This window comes from Podarcis pityusensis (assembly GCF_964106645.2).
Source record: "Podarcis pityusensis genome assembly, chromosome: 3".
Classification (NCBI taxonomy): Eukaryota; Metazoa; Chordata; class Lepidosauria; order Squamata; family Lacertidae; genus Podarcis; species Podarcis pityusensis.
The window spans coordinates 409,350-433,190 of NC_138026.1; the positions used below are offsets into that span (position 1 = coordinate 409,350).

Genomic DNA, 23,841 nt, shown 5'->3' on the forward strand with positions numbered 1-23,841 from the left:
CCCAATACTCTTTTGCATGTCCACCACATATGGAAGAATGTTCCTTCTCCTTCATTACTTCAGATTCTGATTTGTACATCTTAGCTAATCTGCTCGGGGTTAAATACCATCTGTAAACCATTTTCAAATAGTTCTCTTTCAAGACACCTTTTAATGCCTGCTTTGGTCTTTGATGGAGTTGGAAGACTTCACCAATAAAAGAGGGGCAGGATGCTGGGTTATATCGTGACTCCATTACTGAGAAAGCCTCAGTCAACAACGAGTGTTTGCTGTGGGTCTCCTTTGCTTTTGAGCAATTGGGCTAAAGTGAAAAGACACCCCGCTGTCAGGAGCTCGTCCTACACTCGAGTAGGACCCTGGCAGAGACACACGCCCGACTGGCATGTTCTCTTTCGCCTGGTCTTTAGTTCGGTAGCTTCAAAAGCTTTCTTCTGCCCAAACATCACAGCGACCGATGCCAACAGACATCGGCACACTTAGGGATCCGCGAGTCTTCACAGCTTGCATAATAGACCTCAGCAACTCAGCATTTTGGCTAATCTACTTTATTTACATAGAAACACACGTAGCACTGCAACATGGCTCCCTCTCTCTAGCATCAGGCAACAAAGAGAAAGAACAAAGGACAATAGTCCCACTTCATGGAACACAGTAACACAAACATCCTGTCTCTGTCACTTCCCACTTTGTGGAGTCAAAACATATACTGTCATGTGATAGACAACAATCCCATGACTACAAACATGGAGCAGGAATTCTAACACCCACTTGACTCGATTTCGATTTGATGTACAACTTTAGGTGCCAGGAGAGAACGTTCCGCTTCCATCCCTTTGGATGATAAAGATCCAATACACTTTAAAATGTGTTGTAGGAGGGGGCATTATTTGTTTGTTTTTGCTCTTACTTTATCTTTATCATGTATTGATTATGCATTAATCTTACATAATATGATTTAATCATGATTAATATATATATATTTATATTGTATTTTTATGTTGTGAACTGCCCCGAGATGTACAGATGAAGGGCAGTATCCAAATAGAATGCATAAATAAATAAATAAATAAATAAATAAATAAATAAATTGTATTGATACTGGTTTGGTTCTTCTTTTGCTTAGGTTTTAATGACCATAATATAAAAATTGGGAATCCCTTATACTGAGTCAGGCCATTGGTATCTGACTCAGCGTACAGTCTCCCCCTATATTATCTGTCCTGACTGACAGTGGCTGCCCTGCGTTTTCTGGCAGGAGTCCTTCCTGTAACACATGGGGCCCTCAGGATGGAGGGCAGGTGCCTTACCTTCTTGCTTACTTTTGCATTTGTATTTTAAAATTAAAAAGTTTACATTTAGAACCCTAGAACAAAGTAGGAAAAAGAAATTAATCCCCATTTCTGTGAACATGAATAGTTCTCTTTTATGTTTTCCACCAACAGGTGCTAAAGGTTCCTCTGGAATTGGAGGTTTCAAAGGTGCGATAGGCGTCAGAGGGTGGCCAGGGCAGAACGGAATCAAAGGAGAGCCTGGCTTCACTGGCTTGCCAGGGATTCAAGGTTTACCTGGTGACTCGGGATTGAAAGGTATTGTCCTTCACATTGTGAAGTATTGCTTGTCTCTCAGTGTGCGCGAGATGTGTTCATACACAACTGCAAAGCAGTTTGGAAAAAATAGGTTGTGAAATATAATTGTCCTCTTTATATAAAAAAAATTCTCTTGGTAATCTTACAGCTTACTGTGTTTTCAGTCTATTGCTGGCTTTTGCTGGTAAGTAAAGCTTGGTGTTCATCAAGCAGGGAAGGTTTATTACTGCCTTAGTTTTCAGAGGGACTTGCTTTCACCTTCATTAGTCAGCAGAAAGACCCCTGGCTGCTCTCTCATCACAAAATCTCAGGACTATGATTGGAAAGGGAGTAGCTGCTGGGCTGCACTCCTCATTGCTACATCCTCATATACTTTTTTGAGAACATTTATTTAAATCATTTATTTAGGTTTTTTTATATAAAAAAAATTCACCCCCTTGCAAGGAGTTCAAGGCAGTGTTCTTCTGCTCACTGTATTTTAATGTATGCTTTTTTTTTTGTTACTGTTTTTTATTCTGTATATTCTGTTGTAAGACACCCTTAGTACATTGGTAGGAAGATGTAAATAATGAAGTATTAGTATTATTTCCTGCTCACATTTTATCCACACAACAACTCTGTGAGGGTAGGCTTTCAGGTAAGGGTAACCAAGATTCCCCAGAGAGTTTCATGGTTGAGTAGGAATTTGAACCGAGGTCTCCTTGATTCCAGTACAACCATCTCGCCACTATAGCACATTAGAAGGGCTGATCACAATCAGAAGGATACACTTAAGGAGACAAAGCATTCTTACCTTTCCGATCCTCTTAAATGTGTTGCCTTTAAATTGTAAGGATGGATCAATGCTGTAAACCAGGCATGTCCAAAGTCTGTTTGGGGGGCCTAATTCGGCCCCCTGTGGCATTTTATTCATTGGGGTCAAATCCCAAAAATACATATATATAAAAAATCAACAACTTTGGTCGGCCCTCACACATGTTCACTTCATCAAATCTGGCCCTCTTTGAAAAAAGTTTGGCCACCCCTGCAAACAGTTTTCTATATTGACATGGCAGTCTGGATGAATAATGTATTCTTAATAGGTGACCGTGGTGACCGTGGCCCACCAGGATCACCCCCTAAAATCATGCCAAGTATGATGCTTGATGTGAAAGGTGAAAAGGGAAATGAAGGAGAAAGTGGTGCCCAAGGGAGCTTTGGTTTCAAAGGTAAGGAGCAATTCCATATTCAGAAAAGGAGTATAATATATTACAAACTGATGTTACAGCATTTGAACATTTGTCACATGAAGCAAATGAGAATTTAATCTTTATTTACAAACATTTCATTCTGTATTACATAATGCACACATTCTAAAGCACTTATTCAGATTATAAATAATAGGAAATGACCACAAAATGACATAGTTCCTCATAAGGCATCGTTTCCAGGGCTTTGACCATTTTGGTTGCCCTCCTCTGGACACGTTCCAGTTTGTCAGTGTCCTTCTTGAACTGTGGTGCCCAGAACTGGACACAGTACTCCAGGTGAGGTCTGACCAGAGCAGAATACAGTGGCACTATTACTTCCCTTGATCTAGATGCTATACTCCTATTGATGCAGCCCAGAATTGCATTGGCTTTTTTAGCTGCTGCATCACACTGTTGGCTCATGTCAAGTTTGTGGTCAACCAAGACTCCTAACAGTGCAATTTTTAAAGGTAAAGGTAAAGGGACGACTCTGGGGTTGTGGTGCTCATCTCGCTTTATTGGCCAAGGGAGCCGGCGTACAGCTTCTGGGTCATGTGGCCAGCGTGACTAAGCCGCTTCTGGCGAACCAGAGCAGTGCACAGAAATGCCGTTTACCTTCCTGCTGGAGTTATCTACTTGCACTTTGTGCTTCCAAACTGCTAGGTTGGCAGGAGCAGGGACCAAACAATGGGAGCTCACCCCATCACAGGGATTCGAACCGCCGACCTTCTGATTGGCAAGCCCTAGGCTCTGTGGTTTAACCCATAGCACCACCCGCATCCCAGTGCAATTTTTAGTGGTAGTTAATTAGCAGAATGCAGCTGAGGGCTTCATTCCCCATAATGAATACTTCAGGCAGCTGAAACCAACATTTGCTTTACTGAAGTTCAGCTACTTGCCCGGTTCAGTTTAACTTAACATTTTGAACTGTGTTTCCTACAGGCACAAAAGGAGCACTAGGCTACCCTGGGCAGACAGGAAGGCCAGGTTCACCTGGCTTTCCAGGTTATGAAAAAGGTCAGAAAGGTGACTATGGAATTAAAGGAATAAAAGGCATATCAGGATATATAGGTGTCTCAGGAGGTCGTGGTATTTCTGGTTTCCCTGGAGCAACGGGAAGGAGGGTGAGCAGATTTTGTTGTTTGACTCAAACTACCAAGTTTTGTTATCTCTGGTATGTTTCCTTTAGTAGTTTGAAAAGCAAAATGCCAGAACCTCAAAAAACAAATTCTGTAAATTCACCAAAAGCAGACTAGATTATGCAGTGCATGTGAATAATGTATTTGATTTCCTTTATTTTGGGTGGAATGGGGGCTCCAGCCTGCAGGCCTAATTGAGTCTAGCAAGAGCCCTAACTAGGTCCAAGAGGACATTTTCCAAAAGCCATGCTCACCTGCCTGACACTTGACATATATGACATCAGGTGTGGGGCAAGTAAAGACACTCAGCAGGATTCAGGTAATGAGTCCTGTCAGCAGGCATCCTGCTTGAGGAGCTCTTTTTGCGCAGTGAGGTTTCCCTCCTCTCTTCCCCCTTGTGCACCCATGAAATTGGCTCAGAATGGGGTCAAGAGAACTCAGGGGCATAAGAGTAGAGATAGTTCCATCTGGCAAACCACAAGCAACTTTCCTTGACAAAATAATTGCCTTGGCATGAAATTAAATTCTTTCCATGGTTCCCTGCTGAAAGGAGGGTTTGCAGATACTGCCAATCAGCACCCCCTGTTGCTTTGATTTCAGACTGCCCTGGCAAAGGAAAGCATATCACCCAGTGTCATTGTGGTGTCATGATTGACAGGTGGGCAACCCCACACCCAGTCAAAATGGCCCACTGGAGTTGGGGGAGGTTAGTATCCAGCCCACCAAGTAGATACAGTCCCCCACCCCTGAGTTATTTTTTAGTTTAAATAAAGTTGGTTTCAGGTGCACACTGTGTTCAACAAGAGTACAGTTTAAGATTTATGACAGAAAAACAAATTTGGATATTTGTGGAGGAAGTCCAGAGAGAATGAAAACGTTGGTTAATATTTATTATGCTTGAAAGCTTGATGTTCTTTTTAACTATGTGACAGGGGGAAAAGGGAATTCCAGGGATTGATGGTATTTTTGGCGAAAGTGGCCAGCCTGGGGAAATTGGTGAGTCCATTTATATTCTGTACATCTAAGCTATGTGTATGTAAAACACACACACACACACACACAGAGAAAGAGAGAGAGAGAGAGAGAGACAGACAGACAGACAGACAGACAGACAGATAGATTTGTGTATAAAATGAAAGGCTCCTGCTCGTGACCCAGTCTAGTACAAGGAAATATTTCTCTCATTCTTGAGAGTTACTGATCTTGACTTCTCATATCTTTTCATTCTTTAGATGAAGTCAAAATGGAAGTATATATTGTAGAGAAAATAATACAGGCAACCACCCTCCCCCCCATTTAAGTGGGGGTAATGTTCTGAGGCACCGTGCACATCAGCGAAATTGCGTATATTTGAAACCCCATTGAAAAGGCCTGCAAACACCCTGTTCCGACCCTTTTGTGATGTTTTTGTGACTTTTTGGGTCACTTCTGGGTTCAGCGTGATGGGTGGGTGATTGTGTGGTTGTGCACATATTGAAAGCACGTAAATGGAGAGTTGCATTATAGAGTTTAGAATTTTCACATTAAAAGATGTTCAACAGATGATCTTGGTGTATATAAATCTATGTGAGTGTGTATTATCTCAATTTTTTGCCTCTTACAGGTGATTGGGGAGATACTATAAACTTGCCAGGAAGAGCAGGTTCAAAAGGAGATGCTGGCATAACTGGAGCCAAAGGTATTTTGCATGTGTGTATACACATGCATTCATTCATAATGCAAAATAGTTTGTGGCAAACAGCGCCTGTTACCGGCTTTGACTATTGTGAGAACTTCATCCTGTCTTGGACAAGGATTGCTTCGTCACTGAGACTCATGCACTGGTAATATCATGTAACACGTTCTATGAGAGATCTGGGGTGTGGTTGGTCCAGAGGGATGCAGCTGGTACAAAATACCTTGGCCCAGGTGGTGGCTAAGATGTGCTCCTTCCCAGCCACATATCACACCATTGAGCTAGTTTTATGGTCTTGTTGCTTACCTACAAAGCTCTAAACAACTATGGACCAGGTTATATGAAAGACCATCAAGCTCAACAAAAGGAACCCAGTTAGTCTTCTCTTCTCACAGCCTGACGATTATCAACTTGTAGTAAGACGAAGGTTGGCTTTTTCACTGGTAGTGCTGGTGCTGTGGGGTGCATGCCCTACTGAAATACAAAATACTGATGTTAATGGCCTAAGTCTACCCAGTGACTTTAGGTCTCATTCTTGGTTGATGCTTTGAACCTCTGAAATAGCAAAATAGTGACATACATACAGGGGCGAACTCTGCTAATATGGCACCCTTATTTTTCACAATAATTCCTTTTGGTACAGTTGCTTTTTTATGGATCCTCTCAGTAGGTAAATAAAGGTTTTATTCTACTTATTATCATTATTTTATGCCTCCTTGGCTTGGCACATGGGCGGTGGGGGGCTAACTGCTGATATCTGCCCGAAATCCAGTGCTAATAACATATAAACACAGCATTACGGTAAAGTTTAAGCATAAAAAATGTAAAAAAATAATATCTGAAGACTTGTATTTAAGTATTTAGTTTTTTGTTGTATACGGTGCAAGGAGGTGGCAAACTATTTTGGAATTTATTTCCTAGATTTCAGAGCTTTTGAAAGTACAAGAACAACATGATCTGGGATATCATTAAAAAACTCAAGATATTGGCTACAGTATATTGATAAATATCCATTGGTAAAAACATTCCTATTGACTGGAGGAAAGCTCAAATATAAAACAGGTTCCAACATGGCAACAATTTCACCAAGATAACAACATTAACAGGAAACTTGTAAAGAAGGAAAAATTAACTACCACAGTGTGTCTTATTAAAAAATAATTCAATACAAGATATTGGTTTTAGGGAATGGATAAAAAATCTGTGCAGAGTGTTAGTTAATGGTAAATTATTGACCTTTTCTGCTTCACTATTTTCAAATTAAACTTTTTAGCACAGTTGATAGGGCAGTTAGGAGGGAACAGAAATATAACAGCATTTGAATTGTTTCTGATAAATTCAAAAATCATCTAATTCCAAAATTGTTTTAAAAAGATAAAAGGATAAATTTAAAAATCTGTTTTAAAAGGATATGGTTTAGCGATACAGGCAGATAAGGGGGAGAGGAACAATAAATATTTCTCTTTGTTTTTTGCAGGGGTAGAAGGAGCCAAAGGAGGAAAAGGTGATGCTGGTGTTCCAGGTTTTCCTGGCATTCAGGGCATGAGGGGCTCCCCAGGCTCCCCTGGATTGCAAGGGCAAAGAGGTGGGATTTCCTGTTTTGTATATAATGTGCTTATATAAAACACTTTTTAAACAAATACACTAAAAATGAATAACAAAGTGTTGATTAAAAATACAGCAAAGTAAAAGCAATACTGGATACTGAATGCTTTTTCATTATATACTTTAAAACAGATGCTGATACTTGATGCATATTCTTAAGTTTAAACTAGTCCATTGAAACAAAGTCAATTTGGCTATGAGGGCATTTTTTAACCCCTGTTCTGCTTTCACCAGTGCTTTTTTTTTCTTTCTAAAAAAATGTTTAGGAGTACTCTCCTTTTCCTACTCATATTGAAATACTGCCTCTCAATGAGGCCAAACTTAGAGTCACAGAATGTTTAGGGGTATGCGTAGCCCTGTGTCCCCCCAGAACAAAAAGCACTGGCTTTCACTATAAGCAGAGCAATCCTAACTCGGACCTTGTGATGACTGGAGCAATCAAGCCATTGCTGCAGCCACAGGCCTTCAGCTCCTGCTAGTCAGGGCGGAAGATAATGGTTGTGGGGTTTTACTGTACCAGCTCTAAACAGGGGCAGCAGAGGGGCCCACATTGGAAACCTTTTCAGAAAATGGACCAACTTTGGATCCAGTGGCTCCACTACCAGACCCCAAACAGCTGGCTGGATGCCTCGGAACGGTGGGAGGCACCAACTAGGGAACCCCCAGGTTCTGTAAACACAATTCTATAGAATGTTTGTACAATTCCACCATATGTGGAAGAAATCTCCCTTACCTATGGTTACTGCTTCCTTTTTCATAGACTTCGTATAATTTCCAATCAGCTGTTTGCCATTTAAAAAAAAAAGTTCTGTATGAGCTAAGGCAACCGGGAATAAAGAGCATTCATTAAAAGGAAAAAAGATGTTTGTACCAATATCTTTACCACTTGCAGGTTTTAATTACTCAAGGGATCTCATTCCAGCAGGAGGGAAATGACAACCACCAGTATATTTATTTGTGGTGATATTTTCTACATAGACTTCCAAGATGTTTCAGCTTTCTAATACACAGTATATTGCTGGAGATACAAACAATATCTTACACATTATAGACATATTTGGTGGGACTGCAATGTAAGAAAGCAGTATTGGATTAATATAATATTATATAAGAAATTGCAGGATTTAAATTAACCATAGGGAGATTTGACTGATGAAGTGTCCTCTTTATGACATCTTAAAATGATCTGTAGAATATATTTTTAGTCATATACAGACCAAATCAGATTTTTTCACATCAGATCATTAGGAGTTTTAGAATGTAGTGGTGTCTCGGGTTAAGAACTTAATTCATTCTGGAGGACCGGTCTTAACCTGGAACTGTTCTTAACCTGAGGTACCACTTTAGCTAATGGGGCCTCCCGCTGCCGCAGCACGATTTCTGTTCTCATCCTGAAGCAAAGTTTTTAACCTGAGGTACTATTTCTGGGTTAGCAACGTCTGTAACCTGAAGCGTCTGTATCCAGAGGTACCACTGTAGTTCACTCTTGTAAGAAATCCAGTATCACTTTCACCACCATTTGAATTATATTGTAACAATTCAAGGGTTGCTTAGTGATAGCTCTCTACTTGTTCTACAGGATTCCCAGGGCAGGTTGGCGAACAAGGTTTATCTGGAGATCCAGGATTTCCTGGATCATCAGGTGAAAAAGGAAGTTCTGGGTGGATTGGGCTTCCAGGGAGTAAAGGTAAATTCTATTCATCCTAGTTGTCAGTAATACATCATTGTATATTTTGGACTTAAGGAGAAGTTATGCACTCTTGTCTTGCCTATTTCCAGTAAATGCAAGTAATACTTTCTTTGATGTTCTAATACACAAATTTTAGATTAGAGCTAATCTACACATTATGAAAAAGACACATTTCTGTCTCTTTAAATGACTTTCTGACAGCAGCCTTGAAGGGAGGAAAGGAGCATCAGAACCATGCTTGCCCTCCATCCCCACACTGTTAATTGTCCTGCAAACAGACAAATCTTGGCACAAGTATGTAGAAGCAACTTGGCAAACTGTCAGGGATAGATTCAACCAAACTACTGAGCCAGTAATAGAACAAGACAAGATAGAGGCAAGCATTTTATAAAACCCAGGTTTTACAACCAAAAACCAAACAGAGAATGGCTGAAATTCCTATTCCTTCACACCATGCATAATTTTTATACACCTTTGGCATGTCTGCACCCCATTATTCACCTTCCCTTCCAATCCTATGTTGTAACTTTGCCTCATAAAAGTAGTTGGTTCAGCCTCTTGATTTGTTCCAGCTTCTCAGTAATAGCTTGCAGCTGTGTCACATGTCTGTAACTGTCTTTCTTGTCTAGTTCCCTCGTCCAAGCTCAATGAGAATATTTTCTTGTAAATCAAAAGGCTTTTTCTATCATCTGAGTAGCTGTGTCACAATTGTTAGAGTGAACCAGCTAGGTGTTTGAAAGACTATCCATGTTAATATATGGAGACTAAAACACCCACTAGAGAAACAATTCAGTTTCTTCTCAGACCCAAATCAAAGCGCAGGACAGACAGATTATATTTTGATTTCCAGAGATTTGTCATCAAGAGCAATAAAATCAGAAATTCTTCCGAGAACTCTCTCAGATCATAATGTGATAACAATGGAGTTGAAAGGAAAGGAAGAGACCTCATTCAGATGGAGACTGAATGATGGACTGTTGGACAATAAAGTAATATTGGGGAATGTGCAAAAGACATTAACAGACTATTTTGAATTAAATCTAAATAAAGGAGTGGACCTGAATGTAGTATGGCATGCATCGAAAGCTGTAATAAGAGGCTTTTTAATACAGCAGAACTCAATCCAAAGAAGATTAAGAGAGAGAGAAAAGGAAGAGATATTAAAACAGATAATACACAATGAAAAGAAATTGGCTTCCATTTGATAAAGCTACTCTCAGTAAGTCTAAGCAGACTGGAGCTATGAGCAGCAATTGAGTTTCGGCTATCCAAAAAGAAAGACAAACACTAAAAAGAATTAAAATGATGGCAGGAAAAATGCCAAAATAAGAGATTGTTCTCAAAAATCTCCAACAGAAAAAAAAACACACACCCTTTTTCTGCCTAGCTACTTTGGAATGCGATGGAAAGAGGAGGGGGGATAATATTCCCTGAATTTAGAAGAACAAAAGATGAAAAGCTTTGCACAGGAAGCCTTGTGAAAACTGGTGTGGGGGGTCTGCTATTAAAAATCAGGCTTTAAAAATTCATTTAAAAATCTGAAATTACATCCCTGGAACATCAACAAAATATATTCCTCCCCTTGTTGGATTTTTTTAGCAATTGGTTAATAAAAGAATTCCCTAAGATGCCTGGATCCAGGTTTGGGGCAAGTACTCTTTGGTGAGAGAGCCCCAGCAGTGATTCAAAATCACAAAACATGCAGCAAAGTAAAGTGTGGAAATATAGGCTATTAGACCTTTAAAATATCCTGTTTTATGTCATTTCCAAAGCTCTCCACTTCCCTTAGCATAGAAAGAGACCACACATTTGGTAAGTTAAAAATGGTTTACTTACAAACACATCATAGATCAGATTCATTGCCTTTTCCATACAGCAGTAAGAGTTCCTAAATTATTTGTATAGAAGCACAAAGGTGGGTTTCTTAAGCCATGCCTTCTAAGCTTGGAGCATTTAGCTTAGACATCCTTACTGGAAGCTTCACCTGGTGGGAAGAAGCGAGAATGAAAAGTTTGGTAACTCTTCCTTCCAAGGCGAGGGAGTGCAGCCTAGATAAGCCTGGCAGGATATCTAACTCTATGGCCATAAACCCTTCATAAGTTAAGTGTCTTGGTTATATAAGGCTGTACAGTTAACAATGTATTTTCATCTTTTTGAAATATTTGTTATAATCTTTGTTATGTACTGAGTTGAATAGGATCCAAACTGTAGCAGTCTGATTGGTCCTAGAACAATAGGATCCAAAAGGCAGCAGTCTGATTGGTCCTAGAACAATAGGATTCAGAATGCAGCAGTCTGATTGGTCCTAGAACAATGCAGCAGTATGATTGGTTGGCAGGAACCACCCAATCCTGCTCCAGATAGAAGTGAATCCACAACCTGATTGGCTTACAGTAGAATTCCAGAATTAGCCAATCATGTGCAGCCCATTGTGTAAATAATGTATATAAAGCAGATACTGTGAGGGGACATTTATTCATTCCTCCTCACCACTATGAGCTGAATAAAGAGCATGAAATCACTTTGCGACTCTGAGTATATTTCACTGGCGACGAAGGTGGGATCCCGCTGAGCTGACTGCCACACACAGCACCGCAGCACCGCCAACTGCCGCACCGCTGCCTCGCACCGTGTATCCAGGCTTCAGCTCCGGGGCACAAGGAACTCAGAATGGCAGCCAACAGCAGCTTCTCGCCATTCAACCCAGCATCTGGAGACTGGGAAGCGTACGCCTCCCGTTTCACCTTCCTCCTAGAAGCCAAAGGGGTCACCGACGAAGAAGACGCCAAGAAGAGGGCGATATTCTTCAGCGTCTGCGGAGAGGAGACGTTTGAAATCGCCCGGGCTCTCCTTGCGCCTGAAGACGTCGCTACTGTTCCATACAAAACAATAATGGAACAGCTGAAGGGGCACTTTTCGCCGCAGCCCTCAGTGGTGGCTCGTCGAAATGCCTTCTACGCAAAGCGGCAAGCCCCTGGGGAAACCATAACTGGTTTGTGACCTCTCTCCGCCAAGCCGCCCGGTTCTGCAACTTCTCAGAGCTGGAGAACATGCTTCGTGACCGCCTCGTCGGTGGCCTGAAGGATGAGAAGCTGCAACGACGCCTCTACGCTAAGAAGGACCTAACGTTCCAGGTCGCTCTGGAGGAGGCCCTGGCAACAGAAGCTGCCGAGAGGTCGACCCAAGAGGCACGGCCGAGCCTGCCATCCCAACCGAGGGTCCACCATGAAGACCTCACCGACGACTCAGGATCCGACAGGGAGGAGGTGCACCGAGTACAGCAGCGCACTCAAGCAGCGCACAGACCACAGCTGCCTCGACGAGAAGGAGGGAACTGCGCAAGCTGCGGGGAGAGTCACGAGAGGAGGACCTGCCGTTTCCGCAACGCAGAGTGCAGGCAGTGCAGAAAATCGGGACACATCGCCCGGGTGTGTCGGGCTCGGCCCACCCGACACCAGGCATCAGATGACCAATCCAAGAGCCCCAGGTCCCGGGGCCCAACGCACCAAGGCAACTCGACGGAGCTCACGGACTTCCAGGTATACCAGTTGCCCCACCCCAACGTAGAGAAAATTTATGTAGAGGTACAGATAGAGGGGGCCCCATGCCGCATGGAGCTTGACACGGGTTCAACTCTATCCATAATCTCGGCAAGGACCTTAAGGAAACTGTGTCCCACTGGGGGTCCCAAACTCAGGCCGGCCCCATTCACCCTCCGGGACTTCCAGAAACGTAAGGTCCCCACAATGGGGGTGGGGACCTTCAGGGTGCAATACCGAGGGCGGACGCGGCAACTGGACTTGCTTGTGGTCAAGGGCCCCTACATTAGCTTACTGGGATTGGCATGGTTTGGACCACTGGGGCTAGCTGTCACCGGGGTGAACCACACTAGCTTACAAGTGGACGTGGACGCCATATGCAAGGAATTTCCAGGGGTTTTCGATGGGAAATTGGGACAGTATACGGGCCCCCCCATTGCGCTACAGCTTGACCCCGCAGTACGACCGGTCAGGCTCAAGGCCCGCCGGGTCCCGTTCGCCTTGAAACCCCGTATAGACGAGGAATTGGACCGACTCGTAGAGCAAGGAGTGCTGGAGCCGGTGCCTAATGCTCCCTGGGAAACCCCAATCGTCACACCCGTCAAGCCTAATGGTTCGGTCCGCATCTGCGCAGACTACAAATGTACCATAAACAAGGCCCTCACGGCCCACGCATACCCAGTGCCAGTGGTCAGCCATGTCCTTGCCACCCTGGCTGGGTCGAAAATTTTTGGCAAGCTGGACTTGGCCCAAGCATATCAACAGCTGCCAGTAGATGAGGCCACAGCAGAGGCACAGACGATTGTGACGCACAGAGGAGCGTTCAGGGTAAAGCGGCTGCAATTCGGTGTCAGCGTGGCACCAGGCATATTCCAGAATATAATGGACTCTCTCCTTAAAGGGATTCCTGGCGTCACCCCCTTCTTCGATGATGTGTTGATTGCCGGCCCCACACCAGAGGAGTTTGAGGACCGCCTCCGCACCGTTCTGCACCGTTTCCAGACGGCGGGTCTCAAGGTGAAGCGGGAAAAATGTCTACTAGGAGTGCCTCAGGTGGACTTTCTGGGATTTATGGTGGACGCAGAAGGGGTCCACCCGACTGGGGACAAGGTACGGGCCATTTGTGATGCCCCAGCGCCCAAGAGCAAGACTGAACTTCAGGCCTTCTTGGGACTATTTAACTTTTACCATTCCTTCCTTCCCCACAAGGCGGCGGTAGCGGAGCCCCTACACAGACTCCTGGACAAGCGGGCCCCTTGGGTGTGGGGCCAGCGCCAGGAGGCCGCATTCCAGGCAGTCAGGGACTTGCTTGTCTCAAACTCGGTCTTGGCACACTTCGACGAGAGGCTGCCGGTGGTGCTAGCATGCGACGCCTCACCCTATGGCATTGGAGCTGTCCTGGGGCACCAACTCCCGGATGGAAGAGAGGTACCGGTGGCGTACTTTTCCCAGACACTCAACACAACCGAGCGGAACTACTCGCAAATCGACAAGGAGGGTCTGGCAATCGTAAAGGGAGTAAAAAAATTCCATGATTTCTTGTACGGGCGGCCCTTCACCGTGGTGACTGACCACAAGCCGTTGCTTGGCTTGTTTGCCCCCGAAAAGCAGACCCCCCAAGTGCTGTCTCCTCGCGTCCTCAGGTGGTCAATTTTCCTTGCCAGCTACCAGTATGCACTGATTCACCGACCTGGGAAGGCGATGGGCCATGCGGACGCCCTCAGCAGGCTACCACTACCGGAAACAGGCCCTGACCCAGCACCTGCACAAGAGGTTATGAGCCTGGAGCTGCTTCCCGACCGCCCCATTCAGGCACAAGAAGTTGCACACCATTCCAAGAAAGATAGGGTCATCTCCCGGGTCCTGGACTGGGTGTGGAGGGGATGGCCCAGCAGCAGCCCCGGGCCAGAATTCGCCGGCTACACAACCCGCAAACATGAACTGTCGGCCCACAAGGGGTGCCTGTTATGGGGAAGCAGAGTCGTTGTTCCCCAGCCCCTCTGCAAAAGGGTCCTCACAGCCCTACACGAGACACATCCAGGGGTAGTAAGAATGAAGGCCCTTGCCAGGAGTTATGTGTGGTGGCCGGGGATCGATGGAGAGATAGAGGCCTGGGTCAAACACTGCCAGGCCTGCCAAGAATCCCGCCCAGATCCCCCAAGGGCCCCAGTCCAGTCCTGGGAGTCCGCCCGAGCACCATGGTCACGCCTGCATGTGGATTTCGCTGGCCCCTTTCAGGGGAAAACATTCTTCATAGTGGTGGACTCCTACACCAAATGGCTGGAAGTCGCACTGGTACCGTCCACTTCCACGTCCGCAGCCATCCGGGTACTACGCAGGCTGTTTGCAACCCACGGGCTCCCTGACACTCTCGTCTCAGACAACGGGACTGCATTTACGTCAGGAGAATTCCAAACCTTCACAGCGCAGAACGCCATCCGCCACATCCGTTCGGCGCCGTTCCACCCTGCCACCAATGGCCAAGCAGAACGCATGGTGCGGACCACCAAGGACACCCTTCGCCGCATGACGCAAGGGGACTGGGAGTACCGCCTTGCCACATTCCTTCTAGCACAGCACAGCACCCCCAGCTCAACGACTGGCCGGAGCCCCGCTGAACTACTAATGGGTCGGCGCCTTGCAATCAGATTGGACCGCCTTCACCCCGATAGAGCTCAGGATGAGGTAGTGGTGGGGGAAGGCAGGAACCCCCGGACCTTCGAGGCCCAGGACCCAGTGTACGCAAAGAATTTTGGGGCAGGCCCAGCATGGGTACCCGCCACAATCACCAGGGTCACTGGCCCCGTGTCGTACGAGGTGCTAACGGATGGGGGGCAATGCTGGCGCCGCCACTGCGACCAGATACGGCGACGATTCCCGGGAGAAAACCAGGAGGAGGACAGGTCAGAGGAGTCCCAAGGGAACAGCGGGGCAGTGAGGCCCATAGAGCAGGAGGGGCCAGCAGGAGAGGCAGAATCAGTAAATACAGAGAGGACCCGTGAGGCCGAAAGGACACCGGAACCAGAACCACGACTGAGCGAGCCGGTTGCACCAGACCAAACAGCCGCATCACAGCCAGCATCCTTGGAACACGAGCCAGAACCCGGAGCCCGGACCAGGGAACACCCCAGGCCACAACGCACACGTAGGCCGCCGGCATACCTTGAGGACTATGAATGCGACCTCCCGGGCAGGACTGGAACTTAGAGGGGAGGGGTGTTATGTACTGAGTTGAATAGGATCCAAACTGTAGCAGTCTGATTGGTCCTAGAACAATAGGATCCAAAAGGCAGCAGTCTGATTGGTCCTAGAACAATAGGATTCAGAATGCAGCAGTCTGATTGGTCCTAGAACAATGCAGCAGTATGATTGGTTGGCAGGAACCACCCAATCCTGCTCCAGATAGAAGTGAATCCACAACCTGATTGGCTTACAGTAGAATTCCAGAATTAGCCAATCATGTGCAGCCCATTGTGTAAATAATGTATATAAAGCAGATACTGTGAGGGGACATTTATTCATTCCTCCTCACCACTATGAGCTGAATAAAGAGCATGAAATCACTTTGCGACTCTGAGTATATTTCAATCTTATTGCTAAAATGTTGCTGCTGTATAAAATCAATTTAAATGTTTTCTCAGAGTCAGTGAATCAGACAATCAGACTATAAACTTGTAAAGACTTGCTTTAGCCTCCAGGATGGTTTTGTTTTGACCAGTCAGAAATTTGTTTTTAAAAAGCAACAGCCAAACTGTCATTCATTAGCTATAACACACTCAAGTTTTAAATTTGAGGCAAAACATTTCATATGGAGGAGAAATACTTTAAAGTAATTGCAGCAAGTTTTTTCTGATACAGTAATCAGTGCAAAGCAAATGGCTCACATGAAGATGTTTCATTTCAAAAAACTACAGTGCCTCCAGAGAAATCTGTAACATTTGGTAAATCAGATCGAAGAATAACAAATAATGGGTGGCTTTTTGGCAGGTGCTGCTGGCGCCAAAGGAATCACTGGATTACATGGTTTGCCAAGTACCAAGGGCTTTCCAGGATCACCAGGTATGTTCACATTATGTTGATGGTTAATGAGGTTGGCTATCTTACATTGTAAGTTCATTAGGGAATCTGTCTAAACATTTCAGCTTTCTGCACAGGATGCATAGGATAGTTTAAAATGAACATTGCTGAGATGCCCATTTCCAGGTCGGGAAAAGTGATACTAATTTATCTAAGTTTTTGCACAACAGGTCCAGATGGATATGGCCCACCAGGTTTCCCAGGTATTTGGGGTGACAAAGGTACCGTGGGAGAGCCAAGCCCAATTGAAGGCAGCAGAGGAGCTCCTGGTCCGAAAGGAGAAAGAGGAGATCTAGGTCAGTCTGTTGTTCAATGGTTTTATACATGGCACCACCAATTAGCAAAATATATTTAACAAATTATAGGTTTCATTTAAGAAAGTACTCTCATGGCAAATTGGTGTGTGAAAAGGGTAGAGGCACATGAAAGTCAGAATGTGTGGCTCTCTGCCTGGCTGGTGGAATCCAAAGGAAAGCAGAGCAATACGTTTGGCACCAGCTTGGCTGCAGGAGTTGCCAGAAGGAGGCGCACCAGGGCCCCCTCAACCGCCTTAGGGACTCCACTCCAGGAGAAGGGGGGAGGGCAGAGCAAAGTAAAGGGCAAGGAGGATAAAAATGCTTCCTAACAACTGATTTAAAACTGAATGCTCAATTTATCCCTGTAATCTGAAAATGTGAACTCCTGAATTTTAAATATCTTTATAATATGAATTTATACTTATCAAAGAAAATATTGTTCACAAGGTTGGTAAGATTTGTAATCCTACATCACTTGCTACCATTATATTATTTGGCATCCCACAAAGTTACATGCAGGTTCCGCTTTCTGAACATAAGGCATTCCCAGGAAATTGTTAGGCAAGCGTTCACATAGCAAGCTGATGATTTCCATTATTTCCTATGGGAACACTTCTAATCTGTGATTTGTCTGATGTCTCTCTTTCGCTGCATTGTTTCTGCCCACACAGCTGCTGCCGACCAGCAAAATACCAATGAGTAAGGGAGCAGGCAAACTCTGTACAAGTATCTGAATCAGGCATTTGTGTAGCGATGCTTAGGTATAATTCTTTGTGTTTGGATAGCTCTTAGTGTTTTGGATAAAGAGTGTTCTGATAGCAACACCTGCATGTATAGTAATCTCATGTGGAAGAAACAATATGCTTTGGTGAAACTTAATTTCTCCCCCCCCCCCTTTTTTTTATTAAATACTTTATTTATACTTATGTGTCATACAAATAAACAATAAATAAAATGAACATATAATACCAAACCAGAAAAAATACAAAGCAAAAAAGACACACAATCATGATAACAAAAACTGCAGACAAGAATATAGGTGAAATTTACGGTAATTTCTTGTGATGGGAAGCAACCATAATGACAGTATTGTTAAAAACAAACAACATATTCTCAGAATTTTTGAAAATATTTAACAAAGGGTGCGCTTCAGCTTTCCTGTGCATCAATCTCCAGGAGTAACTATTTGATTTCTGACTGGCAGGACAGAGAGGCCCACCCGGGAGCCCTGGCCCTGAGGGAAGACCAGGCCTTCCTGGAGTTTCAAACATATCTGGAGCACCTGGTGATGTGGGATCACCAGGTTTGGATGGTGTGCCAGGTAAACACAATCCCACTACTTTCAGTTGATACAGAGATCTTTTAGATTTATCTTGATATTTTGATACTACTGCCTTAGTTTTGCCACCGAGTGTTCCCTTGGCAAAAATGAATCTTTTTCTTTTTGTCTTTTAGCATTGTTGTGGCTTCAACATTAGGTCTCTACTAAGCACTATGCTTTTCCTGTGCTGGGGGGCACCCACTGTTGGCTAAAGCAGGGTTTGTTTAGGAGTTTGCTACCTTTAGACAGTTTGGGCTTGCTGATCGGAAGGTCAGCAGTTCGAATCTGTGGAACGAAGTGAATTCCTGTTGCTCTGTCCCAGCTCCTGCCAACTTAGCAGTTCAAAAGCACACCAGTGCAAGTAGATAAATAGGTACTGCTGCGGTGGGAAGGTAAATGACGTTTCTGTGTGCTCTGGCTTCCATTTATGGTGCTCTGTTGTGCCAGAAGTGGTTTAGTCATGCTGGCCACATGTCCCAGAAAGTCATCTGTTGATAAATGCCGGCTCCCTCGGCCTGAAGCGAGATGATTGCCACACCCTATAGTCACCTTTGCCTGGACTTAACCGTCCAGGGATCCTTTACCTTTATCTTTTACCTTAAGCGGTTTGTGTATCTCTTGTGGGGTTTCATATGAGGTAATGTGTTTTCTTTTGACAGGGCTCCCTAGCCCCCTCACATTTAATGCTGCTGCTTCTAAGCTAACTATTCCTGCTTCTCTGGTTTGTAAGGTGTTTCCTTGCCATCCCACCTGGGCCGCTCTGTGTCTCTTGCCTTAGTGTTCGTTGGGTCTAGTGGGTTGCACTAACAGAGTATGGTGGGGAGAGAGAGAGATCAGAGTTAGAAATGGAGGTGGAAGATAGATTACAGAGAGTAGCATATATCTGGTTATATAGCTACTTGTTGGGAGTAACAGGGACCATGTGGCTTCTAATTAGTTGGTCCTGGGTCTCCACGGATGGACTGGGTACTTATGCATAGAGTTTTGTAACTTCTGCCTATATTTACACATTTTGTCATGTATACAGTTGTGTTCCTCACTATAATGGAAGACTGTTCTGTCAGCAGGATGCAAATTTATGATGCCCTTTCCCTTCTCCATTCCCCCCCCCCCCACTGTTCCAGAGGGCACATCATTCATGGGTCGAACAATCCATCATTCCCTGCGGGAAGGCTTTTCCTTATGTAGCATTTGCTTGAACAGCGCAGACTAGGGTTGGGGATGTTCTTCCCCACAGAGGAGTCTCTGAAGGGAACAAAGAGGGACTCATTTTTTCCTTTATTTGAGATGTATGAGCTATGTATATTCAAAGATGTATTGATACATCCAATACATGGTTGTTTGGGTTTGGATAAATTGATATTAAGACAACAGTTTGAAACCAATGAAAGGCTTAGTCTTAGGAACAAGCTTTGGTTCAGGGCACAAGTCTTGTCCTGGTGAAAAAATCATTTTTTGCTATTATTCTATTTCTTATACCGCACCCATCTGACTGGGCTGCCCCAGCCACTCTGAGCAAAGCAGCAACTGATAAAAGCAGAAGCTTCAGAGACACTGTATTCAGAAGGCACTATCAGAAGGAATACAGGGAATAACCAGATACACAGATGTAGACTCATAGAATTGTAGCATTGGAAGCTACCCCAAGGAAAAGCTTTTTGTCTGGAAAAGTGATGTAAACTGCTCTCCAACCATCAGAAATGCCATTTCACAGCTTGCCCATCTTTTCCTCTTACTTATTGACACGGATGCTGCAGGTAGGCTGCACCTTCAATTTAATTCAGCTCTACATTAACTTGCTACTATCAAGAGAAGACAGGCCCCCAAAGATGTTGCCTATGTGGTCTTTCAGTCCCAAGTTTTAATCTTTGTGTATATATTGTAGGCTACCCAGGACCACTAGGACCACCAGGAATAGCTGCTCCACCTGGAAGCAAAGGAGAAGTGGGGCAGATCGGCATAATTGGAGAAGATGGTTCAAAAGGACTTAGAGGAGACCATGGCGCAGATGGGAGACCTGGAATTCCAGGGTTCCCTGGGGCAAAAGGTATGATGGAAAAACCTAGTATAAAGAGCAGCTACCAAAACAGATTAAGCAGGCATGCAGTAACACCATACCATTGTTTTGCCTTGAAGGATATAAAGGGGAACAAGGAGTCATGGGTTTTGTTGGCATATTGGGAACGCCTGGTGACTTTGGCCCCACTGGACCCAAGGGAGACCGAGGATTTCCTGGTGAGTAACTATTTCTACTATGCCAGTTCATGCAGTGTTTATAAATCTTCAAAACCCTTCAATATGTGGGGCAGGTGATGGCGCTTCCTCCCCTCTTCCATCTACATAACAATACCAATACCAATGCCTAACTGCCAATACCAAGAAGGTTATGACCATTTGCTACGACGTAGGCGAAAAACCAAGTGGCCGGTGCCAATTTGCCAAGTGGAAAAAATTCCTACCAGGCCCCTCAGCGGTGACCAACCAAGGTCCATAGCAAGGTCAAGGAACGAAACCTTAAAGGGCGGGAGGGTGGGAAACAGGAGCAACTGGAGGCTGCAAAATCAAGGTACAAGGCAACTTACAGCATTCGAAACCAACATTATAAATACAAAGTAATAAAAACAAACAAGTTAGAAACAATAATAAAAATACATCAAAACACATTTGGAACCAGAAATTAAAACAGCTTGGCCTGACAGCAACAAAGTAATCAGCATTGTTTGAAGAAGAAATGCCATTCCATCCAGCTGATGGAAGACAGGCTGGAGCATTGAAGGTGCACCTTGCTGCTTCAGAGGAACAACTGGGAGCTTTCGGTTGCACCTTTGAAGTCCCGCCCCTTTCTGTCCCCCACCTGATGCCTTCTATGATGTCAGCTAAGGGGCAGGTGGGTGGGGCTTCCTGAAAACTGTTTCACGGGCCAAATGGGGAGGCCTGGAGGGTCATGTTAGATCTGCTGGAGGTCTATGAAGAGTGAGTGAGGGAAAAGGGAAAGGAGGTTTTGAGGTGAGACAGCCAAGGCAGAAGACCAGAGTACAGCAAGGGGGGGTGGAGAGATCAGGTCTTCCCAAGAAAGGGAGACATGGTCAAGCTTGGAAGGAAAGAATGAGTGAGGGAGCGAGCGAGCGAGCGAGCGAGCGAGGATAAAGACTGGCTAAATCCCCAGATGACAGGCTGGAATGACAGAGTTAGGGACAAAAAAGAAGGGACAAATGAAGCAGCAGCTGTCAAGGAGTTAGGAGTGTCAGGATGATGCAGAAGGAGATAAGTGGGCTGCCCTGTGAAGCTAAGGAAGAGTAGGAGAAGGGCTTCCCTCAGAAGAGCTGAGACAGAGGGGGAGAAAAAGGATTGCCAGTAGATGGACTTGCCAGAGAGGAGCAGGGAGTCACTCTCTGCCATTATTTCTGCGAGGCTCAGGTGTGATGTAGTGCAACAGCAAGTGATAGTGAAGAAAAGAAAGAGAAGAGGGGAGGAAGGTTCCTGTCTAGGGAATTGAGGTCTTTGGGGGATTTGAAAGATCCCTGGTTGCTAAGGCGAGAGGCAACTGTTTGAATGCCTGACATCAAGGGAGGGTGATGGTTGTTAATGATAAAAATGAAAACAAAGCAAACACTAAAAAAAAACAATTTTGCAGTCTCAGGGTCAGGATGTCTATGTAACTGGTTTACAAAGTCCTTCCCTTCCTGGTCTAATAAAGGTAAAGGTAAAGGGACCCCTGACCATTAGGTCCAGTCGTGGCCGACTCCGGGGTTGTGGCGCTCATCTCGCTTTATTGGCTGAAGGAGCCGGCATACAGCTTCTGGGTCATGTGGCCAGCATGACTAAGCCGCTTCTGGCGAACCAGAGTAGCGCACGGAAACGCCATTTACCTTCCTGCCGGAGTGGTACCTATTTATCTACTTGCACTCTGACATGCTTTCAAACTGCTAGGTTGGCAGGAGCAGGGACCGAGCAACGGGAGCTCACCCCGTCGCGGGGTTCGAACCGCCGATCTTCTGATCGGCAGGTCCTAGGCTCTGTGGTTTAACCCACAGCGCCACCTGCATCCCTTTCCTGGTCTAATAGGAAGGTAATAAAAAAATAGTAACTGTGATGTCAGCCATGGATCAATTCTAACCTGGGGCCTTAATTTTACAATTTAACAAACAGTCAAAGAAGGGGTACAGGAAGCTAGGGATTGAGTTAGGAGATGGTAGGCTCACCAGAGAGGTTCCACATAGTCTACCAATGTCACCTTGTTCTGCTCTTCCCACCAGAGATTCACATTGGCACGAAGGAGCCACAGGGCCAGAGGAATCAGGCTCTCCATTGGCAGGAGGCAACAGAGGGTTTGGACACAGCATAATGACCAGTGCTCTCCTGGGAGGAGAGATCCCACTGCTCTGCCACTGTGTGCTTCTCCTCTGGGCCAGTTTTTAACATAGAACAGAATCTATGTCAGGCTTCCTCAAACTAGGCCCTCCAGATGTTTTTGGCCTACAACTCCCTTGATCCCTAGCTTGCAGGACCAGTGGTCAGGGATGATGGGAACTGTAGTCTCAAAACATCTGGAGGGCCAAGTTTGAGGAAATCTGACATAGATTCTGGTTTAAAGGCCTCCTACTTACTCTGCTGAACTCCATGTCCAAGTCTGCCATGACACCACCACTGCTTCTAACCAGTGTTAGAAACTGAGATATGAAAGCTAGGAGCTAAATGGCACTTTAAACCTAAGGTATGGGCACAACTACAGAATGTCTAGGCACACTTTTTATAACAAGAATACAAAGCTGAAAATGAATGAACTGCAGTTAAAGTATTATTTCATTTTTCACATGGTCTAGTCCTTCCCCTTCCCACCCCCCTAATATTCTTCAGAGGGTCTCTCTCTTCTCCAATCTTCAGAGAGTAGCTGGAAGTGAGGAGGCAGAAAAAAGTCCTCCTTTCCTTCCACTCTGCAGTTTTAATCTGAAATCTTAGGCACAGTACTGCGCCCAGAGCTCAGAAACGGCCCACGCTGAAGAAATTCCCTGTCGCAAAATGCGCCTAGAACAATGGGGGTTTCAAACACTGCTTTCGAACGTGAGCAATGAGCTCCTGGGTCAACTAATGAGAAAGAGCGCCCAAGGCAAGTGGAATATTCTGTCTGTTACTTTATTGTGCATTTTTAACTTTCAGGATTTCAGGGACCTCCAGGTTCCCCTGGACTGCCTCCTGTCCTTCCTAAACTGGTTTCAGAACAAGGGAGCCCAGGTGCTCCTGGAAACAGAGGGCTTCCTGGCACGTTGGGTGAGATGGGTCCTCAAGGCCCACCAGGATCTCCAGGTAGGAACATGGATATGCAAAATGGCCTTAGTGAGTTAAGGCTGTTTTTCATGGCCCAATCCTGTTTTGCATATAACATTTTCTCCCAATAAATTGGAATTTTAATGAAGAAGGCTCATGCAGTAATTATCCAAATCAGGTCAGGGGCTCACAGAAATTTAGTTGGTGACTTTGGGGAACCTAACTGAAAACTCCCCATGAATGTACAACTCTGTACCAATACTTTTCATATTTCTGCCACTTTGGAGTCATTCCAGAAGTACCTCCCTGAGGGGGGGACAGACCATTATGTGATAACTGGCCGCTCATGACTCAAGCTTAGTGTTGATTTGCTGGCATGCCAAGCTTCGGAAATGATGCCCAGTAATTTCTGACCTGTC

General features: G+C 45.0%; 1 protein-coding gene across 1 annotated transcript in view; it reads left to right on the plus strand.

Moving 5' to 3' along the window:
* Positions 1 to 23,841, plus strand: part of COL4A2 (collagen type IV alpha 2 chain) — a 191,437-nt gene that overhangs the window by 156,976 nt on the left and 10,620 nt on the right. Inside the window, exons 32-44 of the mRNA XM_080997344.1 lie at positions 1,443 to 1,586; positions 2,669 to 2,794; positions 3,758 to 3,939; positions 4,887 to 4,950; positions 5,558 to 5,632; positions 7,107 to 7,214; positions 8,814 to 8,921; positions 16,451 to 16,522; positions 16,711 to 16,836; positions 18,041 to 18,157; positions 20,043 to 20,204; positions 20,294 to 20,392; positions 23,315 to 23,461. Coding sequence (XP_080853470.1) covers positions 1,443 to 1,586; positions 2,669 to 2,794; positions 3,758 to 3,939; positions 4,887 to 4,950; positions 5,558 to 5,632; positions 7,107 to 7,214; positions 8,814 to 8,921; positions 16,451 to 16,522; positions 16,711 to 16,836; positions 18,041 to 18,157; positions 20,043 to 20,204; positions 20,294 to 20,392; positions 23,315 to 23,461 — 1,530 coding nt within the window. The remainder of the gene's footprint in view (positions 1 to 1,442; positions 1,587 to 2,668; positions 2,795 to 3,757; positions 3,940 to 4,886; positions 4,951 to 5,557; positions 5,633 to 7,106; positions 7,215 to 8,813; positions 8,922 to 16,450; positions 16,523 to 16,710; positions 16,837 to 18,040; positions 18,158 to 20,042; positions 20,205 to 20,293; positions 20,393 to 23,314; positions 23,462 to 23,841) is intronic.